At 42.2% G+C, this 17,584-nt stretch overlaps 1 protein-coding gene across 2 annotated transcripts in view; it reads right to left on the bottom strand.

Moving 5' to 3' along the window:
- LOC121301427 (lysine-specific demethylase 4B-like) overlaps positions 1-17,584 on the bottom strand; it is a 69,144-nt gene that overhangs the window by 9,429 nt on the left and 42,131 nt on the right. The window contains exons 9-18 of one of the 2 annotated variants that reach the window (XM_041230816.1): positions 15,857-16,041; positions 13,604-13,755; positions 12,702-13,084; positions 12,214-12,252; positions 10,486-10,612; positions 8,967-9,148; positions 8,406-8,610; positions 4,172-4,248; positions 2,834-2,889; positions 2,142-2,250 (exon numbers count right to left, since the gene is read on the bottom strand). In XM_041230816.1, coding sequence (XP_041086750.1) covers positions 2,142-2,250; positions 2,834-2,889; positions 4,172-4,248; positions 8,406-8,610; positions 8,967-9,148; positions 10,486-10,612; positions 12,214-12,252; positions 12,702-13,084; positions 13,604-13,755; positions 15,857-16,041 — 1,515 coding nt within the window. The remainder of the gene's footprint in view (positions 1-2,141; positions 2,251-2,833; positions 2,890-4,171; positions 4,249-8,405; positions 8,611-8,966; positions 9,149-10,485; positions 10,613-12,213; positions 12,253-12,701; positions 13,085-13,603; positions 13,756-15,856; positions 16,042-17,584) is intronic. The other variant, XM_041230817.1, reaches the window with a different exon arrangement.

Here is a 17,584-nt window from a genome sequence, read left to right as displayed (position 1 = left end):
CAGTTCCAATTCAACAGTTCTGTTGCTCAGTCAATCCAAACTTCTCCTGGAAATCTGTCTCAAAAATGATAGGCATGCTAGTCAACTCGTCTCCATTACAGCGCTGTCTTATTGATTCTGCTTCGAGTTCACATCTTGGAGATCATACTGTAGCCGTCCCGCTCGATATGGTGCGTGACCACCACAGGCACCAGCACAGCTCTGGCCCCCATCGTGCATACTGGAAAAGCCAGCAAGCACATACCTAATATTTCACACATCCCTTAACTGTTTGCAGCATTAAGTATAGATGCGTCTAATCTGTTCCATCACATTACTGTGAATCTTTCAGATTACATTTAGGAAGGTAGTTTTAAAAAAAAAAAAAAAAAAAAGTTTTGCTACATGTGCATTTAGTTGTGTCTTTCTAAGTCAACAGTGTGTTTTCAATTCCCTGTAAGGTGTGCCTTCCGAAGAACTAGTTTGAAATAAATAATGGTTTCCGACTGCTGGGGGGGGGACAAGAGATGTTGGTTCATGCTAAAGTGAAAATTAGCTGCTGCATGACTCCAGGACAGCAAATTTAAGCTGTGTTAAGATGTGCTTCCTACCCACTCAAGCAGCAGCAGAAAGCAATACACAGCTTGAAGCAAGGAGTCCTGACAGGTCTCAGCGAGGAAGGGCATAGCTGTTGAACCATCAAGTCAGAAAGAAAGACAGGGCCTATTAAACAATAGGGTTTTACAGCAATCCGCACTGTTCATCGACGTGGTTTCCTTCTCTGCATAAGCAGTTTGTCAGTACTCTGCAACTTGTGAATCATACTGTACCGTACTGGACTACTTGCACACTTCCATTGCCAACCACTCTCTATGTACAGAACACCACTATGGGAGGCACGCTGAACAATGTGTATGGTAAATGGCATTGTGCTTCTGGGTGTTGGTAACACTTGTTTTATAATGCCGCCTTCAACTTCTTATTTTGAAAAAATCACTGTTGGTCCAGAGGTTTCGTCCTAGAGAATTAACAAGCAAGTAGCTGCACAGCTTTGACCCGTATCGCACACGTTTGGCTGCAGGCTGAGGCTTTTGCAGTACAGTAAATGCTTTTCCGAAAGCAGCGCATTTCAAAAGCCCGGAGTCCCTGAAGAGCCGAGCGGAGAAGGTAAGGTTTAAGAAATGGAGACAATGCGTCGCAGAGCGGAGGCGTTATTCTGACACATTCTGGGTCCCCTGCCTACAATCAGAGTGATTGCCACTTGCTTGGGAAACAAGTTGACGGACCGTTTTGATTCCGCCCGTGATGTTTGATTTCCAGACACCTTTCTGTCTACATTTATGGTCAAAAGTTTTGCATCACCCTACAGTATTCTATCTAATTTTGGTTCATAGAGTCGAACGAAAGCTGCTGAATAGGGTTATGTTAGCATATTGGACACCTCTTAGTAGTAGTCCGTATTCTTCATGAAGAACTGACAACTGAAAAAATGTGACTTTTTGCAAGATCTTTTGTACTTTCTTTGATTACATGATGTTAAATAAAAGATCTAAAATTATGGGTTTATATATATGACACACACACAGCATGTACGCACACAGCTCTGCCTCAAACAGATGTCACTGCTATTTCTTCCACCTGTCTTGATAAGCAGTCATCGTGCACTTCAGGAGAAGCGTTAACTCATTCCCCAGGCATGAAGCCATTAGGCAGAACAAGTGTGCGGCTCAGAAAAGGGTCTTTAAATTCTCAGATTCAAGACCTGATTGCAAATGTCAGACGGTCCATAAAAGTACCTCCGCTGCTGGATTTATAACCAAGCCTCAACATACTCTTCCATGTCACTCCCGATGAACCAAAAATAGTTTCTACAATGGTTTAGAACAGAAGTAGCAGGTAATCGGCTATTTTGAAGGCACTGTGTGTGGCAGGAGGAGGGGCAGTTTGCGGAAGTCCAAAGAGCAAGGAGCTAAGGAGGAGTCTTGGTTTTGAGTTGCAGAACCTGGCCAGTCCTCAAGCACTACAGCCTTCTACCCACTCTCAAGGGTTTAATGAGTCACCCCAACCGCTCAATAAAAGGAATCCAATGCAACTATTAAACAAATCAAATCACCAATGCATGCCTGTGCATGGCTGTAGTTGTTGCCCAGGGTGACACTCACCAGTTTCTTCCTCTGCTCTGGGATGGCACTGATGTCCACTGGGTTCCTCTCGATCACGTTCACAAAGCGGGCCTCTGGAACCGCTATTGCACAGATCACATGGACCCACCTACAACAGGGAACCGGAACCGGGGCGAATCAGAAGAGCCAGGACATAACAACTGCAAAGCTTTGAAGTGATTTCACTTTTTCAATGCTGTGGACAGTAACCTACATCTACAGTCAAAAGTTTTGCATACATTTTGCAGTTTTCTCCAATACACTTCACAAAAAAACTGACAAATTTGAAAATGTGACATGTCCAAACACGAAATAGCACACTACTATTACTGCTTCCGGTAGGCTTTTAGCAATATAATTTTGTGGTTTGTTTGATTACAAGGATGTTAAATAAGAAGATCTAAATTAAGTTCATATTATTTTTCCTTAATTATGCCTCAATCCTAAAAATTCTAGGCGATGCAAAACTTCTGGCTGTAGCTGTAGTTTAAATACCCTTTCTTGCAATGCCCCTATAGGAGACACTACTGCATTAGTTATAGTAGGGCTACCTGTTTCCAGAGTTACTTGAAAGTCAGTTTCTTAAATCATCTCACATTGGTGAACAGCACACCTATTGCGTCTGCCTGTATTTTTTAAAATGGTGCTCTCCTGGTACAAAAGTCCCTCCGAGAAATAAAACTAATACCAACCTCTTGTCGACTGTCATCTGAAGCGCACCTCCTCTTAAATTACACAAACAGCAATCCTAGAGAAGCAGAGAAAGACTGAGAATACCAGACAGGTAAAGGCAGTAACACAGCATCCACCCTCCTTGATAACACACACAGCACTTAATTCGCTACAGGTAGATTTCTATGCCCCTGCACTTAATGTTGAATTTTTACTTTATAATAAAAACGTTCTCTTAACTTTGAAACATCAATGTTGGGTCTGTACATATTACGAGTCCCACTCATTTAAATGAATTTACTCAAATCTGATCTACAGTCAGATATATGATAGCATTACAAAGTTTTGCCTTGCAGCTTCAATTATATAGGGCGCCATGTGCAAAAATAATCACAAAACCAACCCATCCCTATGGGCCGCTTCAGGACCGAGCCTCTCACTCGGTCACATGACCACGGAGCTCATTAACACTCCGAGGCGAGGAATAGAACCCCGAGGTAGAGCAGCTCGTTTCAGAACCCTGCAAACGCTTCTTTATTCTTCTTCAAGTGCCAGCACTAAAAACACTCTCGTTAATAATCTCCCCAGGACGTTTCTATTCATGGTAGTGGTTGTTTGTAATGTACCTCGAAATACATCCCAGTAACAGCACCCGCCAAGCAAATCAAAAGTGATTTCAGGATTCCGCTTGGGGTGTAGGCTTTAATGACCAAGTCAGGTCAATTAAAATTTTTATTTTTTTTTATCATTTCACACAGATTGATTGTTCAGTCAGTTTTTATGGTGATTATCGTTACATTACTGTAACTCTTTCTGCACTGCAGACAGCTAATGTGTATGTATGTACGTACGTACACACACAAAGAAACTTTTCAATGTCAATTTAGTTCCTTCAGTGTGTCTCCATACAGCAAAAGACTAAATGACATACTTAATGACATTTATATTTTCCTAATTTCTCATCTGCTCAAAATCCTAATATTCTGTACTGTTTCTAATTTGATTAGTGTTTGCTGTGTTAAAATTGTTTTTGGGGAAAAGAGACTCCTCCAGGCTGACTGCTGGCAAGTGAGATGTGGGAAGTATATAAGTAATACGCTGTGGTCTGAAGCCCAGAGGTGATATATTGTGCACTGAAGCCTGAGCCTAATATTCTTCCCCACAAATTAGCAATTTTGGTTGGAACATTTATTAAGAATGGAAAATAATGATCTAAGCTGAATCAATAAGAAAATCACACAACATAGGATATCAGACGGGCAAAAAATTAAATATTAGCAAAATGTAAATATTATAAAAAGTGTTCATTTGAAGCGAGACAGTTTGGGCTTGCTGATTCGTAAACGTACGGCACTCACCACTGTCCAGGCACAAGCCGTGCAGCGAGAACAGGTCCAGCCATCTTTCACCAGGTCAGTCCGGATTCCATAACAACCTGCACACACACACGAGAGACAGTGCACGTTACAATCAAACACCAACACTGAGATCAAACAGACCTTCTAGTGGAGCTCTTCCTTTAGCCCCAAGCTGAAAGATTCTCCTTTTTGGAGCAGGTAGGTCAGCTCAGGCCCAAGTATGACATGAGTGAACTCCACTGTTGCACACATGCCTGGCCACTTTATTAGGATGTGTCTATCCGATTGACTTTGTCATTGTCCTGGGGCAGGGCATGTCCTCCTGGTATGGCCCTGGGTCCCTTGATAACCCTGAAAGGCTAAACGAATGTCGCAGTTTACTTAGCCTGTGATGTACAGCAGTGATCTATTTAAAAAAAAAAGTGTTTTTTTTAACACCTTTGTTAGTTTGTTCTTGCTGAAAAGCAGCACCCTCATTTTGCATTTCAGTAATGCTTTCTGAGCTGTAACTAATCTGGAAGATGCAATTTATAAAAAAAGCACCTGTTTTTGTAAGTAATTGCAGCAGCGGGATTCACTGGCTCCTGTGCTGTTGTATTGGAAAGCAGGTTTGAAAAAAGGACAGGATGGTTGTTTCTCTGTAACAAAGAATGCAGCACATGCTTTCTGATCATTTACAGTGCACATTAGGCTAGAGATGAAGGTAATAAAACAGAGAGGAACCCTGGCATTATATTTATAGTGTGAACATTACAGTTGGGCACAGCCACTTTATTACAGAGGTTTGATCCGCTATAAAAGGGTTGTTTTTGGATTTGAAATAAGCATACTGGAAAAGAAAGAAACAAATACACACACAGGGGAACTAATTACAAACAACCCAAATCAGACACACACACACAGAATACTGTGCAAGCAGAAGAGAGGAAGCTCCCAGTATTAAAATGCACACACACAGTAGATGGACCAATTTTGTTCAGAAGCTCAAATTGGTCTTTCGAGAAATTAAAACTTTTCTTTGCAACGTCAAGAGCAGCAACCATGAACTGAGAAACAAATAAAAAAACAGAAGTTATTGAGCAGAGTGCAGGGCACAAGACATCAGCGTTAGAAAAGGCAAATTGTTGGTTGTTATGCATTTGCACTGGTAGTTGTGATTCCTCACTTCAATATTGACTATTAGCTAAGAGATGCTGTTTTTAAAAAAAACTGAGCCACCTATGTATGTTTTCAAAGCGTTTACTTCAGTCTTTGAAAACCGCTATTCATTGCAGCTCGACCACCGAAGTGGATCAGAATTACAGCACATGGAATGATTTGATACTAGGAATCGGAAGAAACGTTTCCTCTATAGCTTTGCTTTTAAAATACATTGTATTTTTAATTCAGATATAAAATTGCTGAATCAGAAGATTTAAGAGGAGGAGGAGGGAGCCCCAGAGACAAATGGACAAATAATGCAGAAGGGGAGATCCGGTTGAAGGGGGTGAAGGGGACCTGTAATCCAGGTTGAAGGAAGCCCAGCTCGTCACGCAGAACGAGAGGGTGGATGGAGCGAAGGGAGTGGCCGTGGAGTCTTGGCCAGAGAGGAGGAGATTGCGAAGGGATTCATTTAGTTGAATATCAGTATCTGTGTTGGCGGAAAATCGTACCATCTTCAAATCCCTCGATCTAGCCGTGAAATCATTTTTAGCATTTTAGCAATAACAAAATGTTTTTTTTTCCCCAGCTGTTCCTCCATCTCTCCTTTATTGCTGTCGTGGATGTAGGCAGCAAGCAAGGCCTTTGAATTCCTAAAGAACTCCCATCCCTTCGCTCATCTCCAGCTCCTGTACTAATAGGAACCCAGGAGGTTCCCTTCAATGCACCTTATTATACTCTCACTTCTTATCTGGTCTACGTCGCTGCTCGCTTTAACCCTGATCATAACCCAGCAGAGCTCTCCCGGCCAATCAGAGTGCTCTCTGTAAAATTGGAACTACTTTATAAATCATCATCATTACCACAAGCCTGTCAAAATGCTGCATTCCCTCTGTGTAAGACAACATTCATTAGTAAGTGAATCTAAAACAAGAAGAATCTATTATCTTAAGAAAATGCTGGTATTTCAAGTTAATCCAGCCTGATGGCGTTTCTGTATCCGAACACTCTGTCCCTGGCTTGCAGTGCTCCACTCTAACCACTAGACCAGCTTCCCACTGAAGGCTGAAGGCAGTTCTAATGGAAAAGGGAGGGGCAGTGGATTAATGAGAGGTTGCAGGGGCAATGCCTTGTGAAGAGATGCAGGATGTGGTAATTATATCAGGATTGCTTTATTATTATTATTAAGACAAGACAAAGGACTTAGGAAAAGTGCACAGGCTTGATTAGCAAGCAGCGGAATCAGCTGCCTGGACCCTCAGAGCCAAATCCAGCTTCAGCTTTTCGCGTTTTATTATTTATATGCCGATATAAAAATGCCTGGGAAAACAGGATAAAAAGAAGCTAGTGGGAGGGTAAATCTAACCCTGATGCTTGGTATGGACCGTGCGTGACCTCACAGCGTTTTAGGGTGTTAGGATTGATAGAATGAATAGCAGACAGACAGACAGACAGACATACTGACACACACATCAGAGCAACAAAGTTCTAGACCAATTAAACATTCTATTTCTATTCCCTATGCATGTGATAATCCTTGGGCAACAGAAATACAGAGACAGAGTAGCGGGGTATGTTTTGACTAAGCGATGATTCACCACAGCTTCAAAGTTAAACATAGAGACACCTCCTAGGGTATAGAGACCAATGGAAATGTGTTTGCTAGTCTCTACATTCCTTTATATTTGTGATTTTAATGAAGTCAAAACTAGCCATCAACTCCAGACATGCTTCCCTATTAAAGAATAGAACCAAAATTGCATCCTGTCCTTACAATGTGCACCGATTGCATGGTAAATTAAAAGATCACAACAGTGTGGCTAATCAGCAAAGCAGCTTATAGTTGTGTGTGTGTGTGTGTGTGTGTGTATATATATAACCAAATAATAATTGCCAAATAACTTCTGAAGTTCAGGTTGAGTGATGGCACATTTGCTAATATTTTGAGTGTGCAAACATTGAAGGAAAAGCTCTTTAAATTGACACTTGTAACAGGGGTTTAGACTGATGCTGGATAAAATGCTCTGTATTATTCTAACGCTGAGATAACAAGCACACAAATCAATCTGTAATTGCAGCATATTTCACAGGCGCTATTGGGCAGTCTGCCCATAGGACTCCACATTTAAATCAGAAAATCCTTAAAAGGTTTAGGAATGTATTTACTAACCAGGGTTAAAAGGGTGCATTATTAGGATACCTGTTTATTTTATTGTTACATGTTCCCATGTGTTGCTACAACTGTTATGTAAGGTGTGTGTGTTGTTTTAATTTCTTTTCTACATTTTGACAATTTCTTCCACTAAACTTTTACATTGCATTCCCTGCCTCAAGAGGACTTCCCACATCCCCCTCTCAGAACTACATTTCCCATCATCCACCTTCTCACTGGTAAATCCATCTCAGTTACATATATGAGCAGGAGGATGATGGGAAATGTAGTTCTAAGAGGGACATGCAGGTACATGGGAAGCCATCTTGAGACAGGGAATGCAACCTAAAAATTTAAGTGGTCAAAATGTAAAGAAAAAAATTTAACACAAACACCTTATGTAAACAGTTACAGCAACACATGGGAACAATATAATAAAAAGGTACTTGCATACCCTTTAAGAAGAGGGTGCTTTGCTACTCCTAACTGTAAAATGCTTACTGTTTTAGCACACGATCCCTGAATGTTACGTTTTCACTGGAACTGTACTTTGCAAATAAAATCGTCCCACAAGCTTGGATTTCAATAAATGAATGGTTGAGACGGAGTGTTGACGTTTTTGGAATGTGTCAAGCTGTGAAATCAGGCTCCAGTAGAGCTGACTGTTACCTGTTGCTACACCATCAGAAAAACACGTCAGATTCATGTAATGAGACTCTCTATACTGTCTCAAAAACTTCAAAATCTGAAAATATATTAACATCTCACAAACAACGCACATCCGAATGCTTCACCTGACCAGGTATAGGCAACTCCAGTCAATTCCACAACTCCAGGTTTTAACAGATTCTTTACATACTTGTTTTCAGTTTGACTGGATCCATTTAACAGTTAAAGGACATGGTTTGATCAAAAGACCCGGGCTGGATTTTAGGCACTCACTGGCATGGACTTGCAGGCAGCACTTGGAGCAGGAGATGAGCAGGCTGGTGCCGTCCTCCCCGATGGATGAGCTGGAAGGCAGGGGCTCTGTGTTCTCACCCCCAGAGGTGAAGCACATTTCTGGGATCAGCGGCTTGGTCCTTGTGCCGCACTTGGACACTGGGATGGTCAAGCTGTCTACCGGTACAGACTGGTCTTTCTCCGGCTGGGGGGGGGGGGGGGGAATACAAGAAAGAATTCTCTAAAAAAAAAGTGCTGGACACAAACATGAACCATTAACGCGTTAAAAAGGACAGGGCTGTATGTGTTTGCATGGGTAGAAGTGAGTGTAGATTAAATGCAGGGGGTGGGTTTTGTAGCTGTTGCACAGTGTGTTTGAGGGTTCTATAGCATGTTTGACTGTAGAGTTCAAAGAGTAGAGTACAAACCAAAGGAGGTTGCACCAAGCACTAGTGAATCTTAAAAAGGAGTTGACTCTAGGCAGCACTAAGTTCAGCACTGAAACCTAGACCAGAGGACAGACAGCACAATGCTGAAGAAGCAGTTTGCGTGTGTGATTACCTGTTCGTAAGGGTAGAAGAGAGTACAGATGGCGCAGTAAGGCTCAATGAGTGCTCCAGCTGCGTTGAACCGCCGCTCAGCTAGGAAGTTGTGGGATTTATTCTGCCAGAGATGAGACAGCACAGTCCTCACAGACTCGGGGTCGCTCGGGTCCTCCTCTCCCGCCAACGAAGACAACCATTCTGGGGGAGGAGTAGAGAAGACAAAACATCAAATGCACTGAATCTAGGTCTGCCATCCCCTTCAATCAGCCTGCCTGCTAACTCCCAGGGTGACTGTGCCAACAGCATGCTGTGCATCTCAATGAGCTTTTCTGAAACAGATACACAGTTAAATAAATAGAAGATCAAAACAAAGTTTCTGCTACAACAGCAGTCCTGCCTTGTGTTTTCTTTACAAGATCCAGGCTAGAGAGAATGTAGCCTGACAACACCTTTATTGTCTAGTATCAGGACATATTTTATTTATTTACATTTTTTTTTTTTTTTTTTTTTTTTTTTTAACCATTCATCCACCCCAAAAATTGGATGAAAATGATCACTGAGACAGCAATAATAAAAAATAAAAATCCTGTAACTTTAAAATTACTCTTTACTACCGAGCAACTTAAAAAGAATTTCTGCAGGTGTAAAAGGAGTTAAATGTCAATCTGGGTTTGCCATTCGATAGCCTCCCCTTCCCTCCCGATCTTATCCACTGCAGTCTGCACACAGTCTAGACCAGCCCAGACACAACTGCTGCTGCAGCCCTGGAAGGGCAGCCCTGACAGCTACTACTGGCTGGCTCAAAGTGACTTTGAAGGCAGGTAATTGGAAGTCATGATCCCTGAATCAATAAGTGTCTGTTTGAGTCAAACCGCAAGGAACCCAAAAGCAGGCCACACTGACAGGCTGTCTCCAGCCCTGTGCGCTAATTGCTGGCTTCTTTCCCCGATATTGCACCCTTTTAAAAAGGTTCCTGTTGCCAGGTCCCAAGGGTACCATAAGCAGGGATTTCACAATAGACCCGAGGTCAATTCAGTGCTGGTCGTGTACTGCTCTGCTAACTTAATTTCTTTATTAGTTCTTTCCAAAACTTCATTGAAATTTAACTGAAAGGGTAAAAGAAACTGGATACGGTGCTTTTTCACTGGCTTGTACTTCCTGGCAATAACCAATCAGCTGCTTCACCTAATGACTGACATGCTTTCAGCCAGCAACACACTTTACCCAGAAGACACTGCTGCAGTGAAGTGAGCCAGGGAGTGCAAGTGCAAACAGATAACCCAAGAAAAGGCACAGAAACTCAGAACTTCCTTTAACCCTAAAGCAGTACCAGATATCATGTTTTAAAAGGAAAACACATGTGTGCTGTAACGTGTTTCTTTAAAAACTGGACCTTTGAGACTTGTAGCCAACAGAAGCGCAAAATTCTGGAATTATTTTGTAAGCTGCAATTACTTTAAAACACCCCTATTCAGAACCGCTCTGAAGCAGCAATAAAAGATGAGGGGGTGGGAGGCGTCTGAATTCGCACTCACCCTCATCGCTGAAAGTCTCCTGCTTCACGACGGAGATCGGAGAGCGCATGGGGGGCTTGCTGAACGGGTGCCGCCGGCTCTTCTTCACCTCCATCTTCGTCTTTGCTTTCGAGTGGGGGGGTGGAGACTGGAACACACAACCAACCAGACAGCAACCAACGGGTTAACATACGTGGACCTACAGGCGTGTGGGGCTGGAATACGAATGCTGCATCATTTCATTTGCCTTATCGGGTAGTTTAACAGATAACTGTGTGCCAGGTTAAATCTCTCAAACAGTGGTAATTTAAAAGGGATCCTGGGTAAATGCGACCAAGGTTAATACCATAATTTATATATCTGGGAGCAGAAATCAAAGTTTTAGTTATTCCTCAGAATTAAGTCAAGTCGACAACGCTAGTGCCTTTGCTAGTGCACTGAAGTGCATCAGCACGCTTGGTTTCTTATATTCTTATATGCACATTTAGCCTAAATCCCCCCCCCCCATACTATTCAGATTGACAGAGGTGCCAAGAAGACAGAGGGAAAGACACACACATACCCTGTATCAGAAAATCATATTATAGAGGTAGACTAGCGCTACATGGCAGTGTTCAAAGCTAAGAGATAATTGCCTGTTTGTGAACCAGCCAGCCTTCAGGAATCATCAGGCCTAATGAGAATAGAAAAAGTCTAATAGGCTCTGCAAATCTACCAATTTCTTGCCACACAGTGTGCTCCGCGGAAGGACAGAACCATTGAGTGGAACTAAAGGTAGGGAGCAGGGCGTTACATGAACTGTCGGGAGCATCCCCAAGGCAGATCCCGAGTCTGAGCAGTTTTTGCCCCCAAAGAGAGTCTCCCGTCATGCCAGCCAGGTGATCAGCTGCCACGGCAACTTATGTTTCCATTTCAGGAGGTCAATCAATTCAGCTTCTACCGCAAAGGAGGCAGCACCAAAACTAAAAGGCTGGAATAATGTGCACTTCAGCCCTGCTAAAAGGGCATGGCTCTTTCCAACACAGCAGAACTGATAGATCAAGGTTAATTACTGTATCTGAACGGTACTGGTTGGAACAGTGTAGTGCATTCTACTGTATTTTCTTACCACGGAAAACAGCATTAAAAAAACACTGTTAGAGTATTAAAAGCAAAAACAATTGAAATTAATCAAATAAAGCAGCTACATAATGCTCTGAAGACTATTTGCACATCGTTATTTTCCCATAACTTTAGGAATAACATTCACCCAGCTTGTACATATTAGAACTATAATTCCACAGACAGATGTTTATCAATACGCCTCGACGAGGAGGCGTTTATGTACAGTTTTGGTGTATTTTATTCAATATAATGCATGGTGAAAGAATTAAAGGGTGAATTGCAGAAGCTGATTAATTTCTGCAGTTTGAAAGACAATGGAAGTTCACCATGTATTATATGAAAAAACAGATAAGCAACACCCTGTGAAAAATACAGTCAAACCTACAGTAAACACAAGGGGCATTGCATTTGGAGGGGCCAGATGGTCTTGCAATGCTTTTGACTCATTTCGATCACTGTGCTCTTTATAAAAAGGTCACTTTGATTGGCCCACGCAGAGGCACGCGAGGTCAGGTTTTATCACGTATATAAAGACCACCTCTCAGATTGTCCTTTGATCGGTCAAGTTTGACTGTATTCTTTAAAAAAAAAAAAAAAAAAAAAAAAGCCAAAAACCCATTCAAACAATGTGGGGTCCTTTTTTACCATGATTCTGTGCTTGCTTAAAACTAGAACCACTTTATTCTGTAAGGCAAACAAAAGGTTAGTATTAAAAGACAGCCCTTAAAATTCGGAGCTGTTTATTTCTGGATCAGTTGATTGCCGAGGATCAGGATATTAAAAAGCTCTTCCCGTACGTAAGTTATGGAAAACAGCGTCTTTTGAAGAGGCCCACTGCTGTACACAAACCCAATTACTTTAAAATGTGCTGCACATTTTGGGATGTAGAAAATTAGTTTTTAAATGACAATTCTACTGTAAGATGGATGAAGAACACCCAGCCCCACACACCCACCCACAACAGTAACTTTCATTTTGCGAATCCTTAGCTCAGAAAGCTCTATTTTAAAAGGACCTGCAGCAACTCGCGGTTCAAACTGTTTTGCTGGAGGACTCTAATTCCCAACCTTGCTCTCCGCGTACTGAACCCCAACCACAAAGCTGTAACAGAATCAGAAGCACAGTGAACAAACCTGGATGCCCCTGCCCTCTAGGGGTGGTGCCTCGGTATCTTCAAGCGCCTCCTCCTTCATGCCCCCCTCCTCAGGGTGGGGTATGGCTCGGGCCACCTTGCGCTTTGCAAACTGCTCGAAGGCCTCCTGGCAGGACATGCGCTCCTTGTCGAAGACGACCTTCTTCGTGCGGGGAACAACGTACAGCATGGGGATGATGGGTCGGGGTTTGAAGTCTTCCTCTTGATTGGGGGCCACTGCCTGGATTGGGGATGCCACATTGAGAGACCCTGCTGCTACCGGAGGACCGACAACATCCGACAGCAACCCGCCCCCTTGCTCTTCCCCTTCCTTTTTTTTCTTCTTCCTTTTCTTCTTTTTCTTCTTCTCGTCCTCTAGCGGTGCTGGAAAGACAGCACAGTGTTGCACAGGAGAACAATGTTTCACATTTCTGGTGTTGCAGGGCCATTCCATTAAAACTGGTAAGTCTAAACTGACTGGTGCTAACAGCAAACTCAACTGAGTCTATCCCAACACACACACAAGTCAAAAAGGTAACGGGCTCTGGTAGATTTTGACGACTTACGCAGTATAACAAATGTTTCAACGGAATGGCCTTGCAGGTTGAAATAACAGTTCAGTAATGCATAGGTCAGCAACATTCAGTGAAACAGTATTGTACCTGAAAATGATATTAGTAAACAATGCTTAGTATAGGGGTCTAGGAAAGACGAAAAGAAACTGCTTGGCATAACAGTCTCAAAGTTAATTTACAGAGTATGGTCTACTTCTCTTTGTATTAGTGCTTGCACTACTGAGATGTATTGTGCTGGCCCTGCGGGCACAAAGTGAATAAACCAAATGAACCCAGGAACATGACCCCCTCCAGCCCCATCATACTGCCCCTACACCTCCCCCCTTACCCTCTCCAAACTCAGCCGCTTTGCTCTTTTGTTCCTCGATCTCGGTCTTCATCTCAACAGCAGGGTCCTCTGCGGTGGCCACGCCCCCCTCTGCCAGCAGCTTGGCTTCCTCCAGCTTCTTCCTGCGAGCCTCTCTCCTCTTCCTCTTAGCCCTGGACACACAAGCAGCACAGAGTCAGAGCAGTGGAGCAATCGAGAGCAGCGTTTTATTACTACATAAATAAGAAGAGTCATAATATCATAATAAACAGCAGCAGCAGTAACAACAACACAGGGGATAAACAGCTGACAAGCAAATTCTCTGATCTAATTAAACTGTAAAACCAGGCCAGTGAACTAATCCCTCACGAGCAACCCTGTTCAAAGACAGAAGTGATATTCAGACTGGATAATAAACTGTGATAGCCAAACCTGTCAATTATTCTCATTCGGTATGCGGCAAGCCGTGTGCTACAGTCAGTTCATGACCAGCCAAACCTATTTCACTTGTGACCCAAGCCCCCAGGCACCCAGGCCCCATGGACCAGACCGCAAGCTTAAATCAACTCTGTGCAGCTTTACTTCACAATAGGTTTCTGTATATTTACAGCAGAAGGAACACAAAGCCACTGTGTGGCTTGGAGCTTGGTTTCAGGAGACTGGGTTTCAGGCCACTGTATGGCACACCAGGGGAGACTTGGGGTTTGATACAGCAAATCTGCCTCAAACGAGATCTCCCAAGTGACACTGTGTCCCTATTGCAATAATTAGCACTCACATAAAAATGTAATTTAAATCTTTATTTAATAATTTCCTATAACTCATCATTTGGTAGAGATGGATGAGAAAACAAGGAGGTAGGTTATTTTACTGGCAGGTCATTCGTATTGTTTACTCCGATTAGACTGATCCAAGGCTCTATTGGGTTAAAACTGTACAATGCACTAGTAAGACCTCATCTTGAATATTGCGTGCAGTTCTGGTCACCTCGCTATAAAAAAGATATTGCTGCTCTAGAAACAGTGCAAAGAACAGCGACCAGAATTATTCCGGGCTTAAAAGGCATGTCATATGCAGACAGGCTAAAAGAATTGAATCTGTTCAGTCTTGAACAAAGAAGACTACGGGGCGACCCAATTCAAGCATTCAAAATTCTAAAAGGTATTGACAGTGTCGACCCAAGGGACTTTTTCAGCCTGAAAAAAGAAACAAGGACCAGGGGTCACAAATGGAGATTAGACAAAGGGGCATTCAGAACAGAAAATAGGAGGCACTTTTTTACACATTGTGAGGGTCTGGAATCAACTCCCCAGTAATGTTGTTGAAGCTGACACCCTGGGATCCTTCAAGAAGCTGCTTGATGAGATTCTGGGATCAATAAGCTACTAACAACCAAACGAGCAAGATGGGCCGAATGGCCTCCTCTCGTTTGTAAACTTTCTTTCTTACTTTCTTATGTTCTTATGTGTGTATTGGCATTCAGTTCTGTTGACCAATTAGCAATCAATTAGCCATTATGTAAATCAAGCTTGTGTAGAGCCTAGCGCCATTCTCCTGAGCCCAGCACTTCACACAATTTACTGCATTTACCTCACAGCAAAATAACTTTGGGGAAATTGCTAATTTTTCAAATCACTGACTGACTTACAGAAGACCAAATTTATAAAAAAAAACAACACACACAACACTCTTCCTCTGAAGTCTATACTAAAACAGAAAAGTGTTTTTTCTTTCCTTTTACTTTTTTTTTTTTTTTTTTTATTTGTCTATCACAAATTGTTTGGAACAAATTTAATTTGAATGTGAGAAACCAGAAAGAACTCCATCAAACCAACTAACACAGAGAGTACACCCCACTCTCCACCTCAAACTATAATTCCATCTCACGATGTATGCATCACCAAACAAACACAAAGGAATGACAGCCTTATTATGTGCAGTTGGCTGTATATTATTATACCCAGTCGTGGCAGAGTAGACACTCAGCATGTGTGGGCGTGGGTGTGTGGTGGCTGGTTGCCATCTTTGTGAAGGGACAGCCTTGAGTCACATAGCCACATAGTTTTGACTGACAATCACATGTAACAATGAAACCATTAACCAATCAATCAAAACCATGTGGTAGAGCAAACAGCAGCAATCTTGTCTCCAGGGTGTTCCTTCACCAAGATGGCCACCAGTCTGCTATGCTACACCTGTTTATGTATGAAATTAAATGGGGGGGGGGGGATGAGTAGTATGTAAAAGTCATCAATCATTCTCCCAACTCCTTACCTGCGTAACCTCTTAGCTCTCCTCTCCCTCCAGACCTCCAGCTCAGGGCAGCTGAGGGCGGTGGGTTTCTGGTGGTCCAGGGCAGTGATGTCCTTGCCCTGCTTCCACTGCTCGTAGCGTTCGGGCTGCAGGCACTTCACAAACACGTCCATGGAGATCTTTACCATGTCCTTTCTGCACGTGCACTGAAACACACATGGAGCGCCGGAATGAGCAGCAGTCAAGAGGGTACCCTCACACCGGTCTCTCAACGACCACTCGGGCTCTTTGTATCAAGGTGGTTTAACACGAGGGTTCCCGCAGAGCAACTACGGTACAGCTATGGCCAAAAGTTTAGCATCAGTTAGAATTTTAGGATTGAGACATTGTTTAAAAAAAAAATTAACACACAATTTCGATCTTTTATTTAACATCGTGTAATCAAAGAAACTATTACATGATAGCTACTGGAAGCCATATTAACAGTATAGTATTTTACGCTATTTCAAAATGTCTTTCAGTATTTCAGTAAAGTAGGAATACATGGAAAACTACAAAAGCGGTCTATAATAATTCAGTATGTGAACGTAACATTTCAACAGGTTTCTTTTGACTCTATGAAGCAAAATTAGTTAATTCTACAAAGGGGTGATGTGCAGGTGTGGATGTGTAAAACTTTTGGCCAGAGCTGTGGGCAAGCAAGCTCTAATACAATTCTGACTGTAGTTACGTATTTTTATATTATATATTTTTTTGCAATTGTATAAAAATAAATAACTCTGCACTTTTATCTATATATTAAAAAAAAAGGTTTATAACTATTAGCTCACGAAATGCAACCAGCAGTGCTTTTTCCTTCTTTACAAAACATGCAAGTAATAAAAAAAAAAAAAATACTAGAATAATTCAATATAGTTGCACCCCACAACCCCCTCCAGCAAAATCAGATTATATGAAAAGACCCCGTGACATTTGGGCTCAGCTGGGAAAGTAATTACATTCAGACCAATTGCATGTAATCCAGTACAAACCCAATGAAGCCCTGTAGCCAGGTTTCATCTTATTAGCTGCAAAATGTAAATAAAAAAAAATGCATGACCTAATCCTGAAGCTGGTGCTCTTTAAAAACCCAATCCTCTTCTTTCGTCCTGGCGCTTGTAGTGCATCTCTCTCGTTTCACGAACTGAGCTGGAAGCCTTTTGTTCAATTACTGTAAACATGACTGCACTTCAAAAGGGCGGAGAATCCCGGTACAGCCCAAACGAGCCATACAAAAATCAAGGAAATATTATTCTTGGTATTAGAGTTGGTATTGTGTGTCTGTTTTAGGGGAATCCAGCTCTTAAATGTGTTTGGTGATCACAACCTACGCTGGTGTTTTAGAGATTAAATGTTATCGAAACGTTCCATTGGAAAAGACATTCAACTCGCTTTGATATTCTTATATTTACTGGGTTCAAGTGCCCTCATAATGCGGCTCTAGGAACAATTATCCATTAGGAACTGGATGGGCGTCAATGGGACACCTCACATGGAGAAGTAACAGTGTCACCACTGGGCTTCAGCATGCAGCGCAACGCTAATATGCTTCGCCACAAACCAGCCTATTTTTACTGGAATAGTTTGCAAGAATTACTAACACAAACATTAAGATGATGTAGAAAAGTAAAATGCCAGATTTTTATTGCTCATAAGTTAGCGTTTTCATATCATCCAAAAACAAAAGTGGCCCTAATTAGCAGAAAGGTG

This window comes from Polyodon spathula, chromosome 27 (genome assembly GCF_017654505.1).
Source record: "Polyodon spathula isolate WHYD16114869_AA chromosome 27, ASM1765450v1, whole genome shotgun sequence".
In the NCBI taxonomy this organism is placed as follows: Eukaryota; Metazoa; Chordata; class Actinopteri; order Acipenseriformes; family Polyodontidae; genus Polyodon; species Polyodon spathula.
Note: the sequence above shows the minus strand (reverse complement) of the source record. Positions and strands in the feature narration are given on the sequence as shown.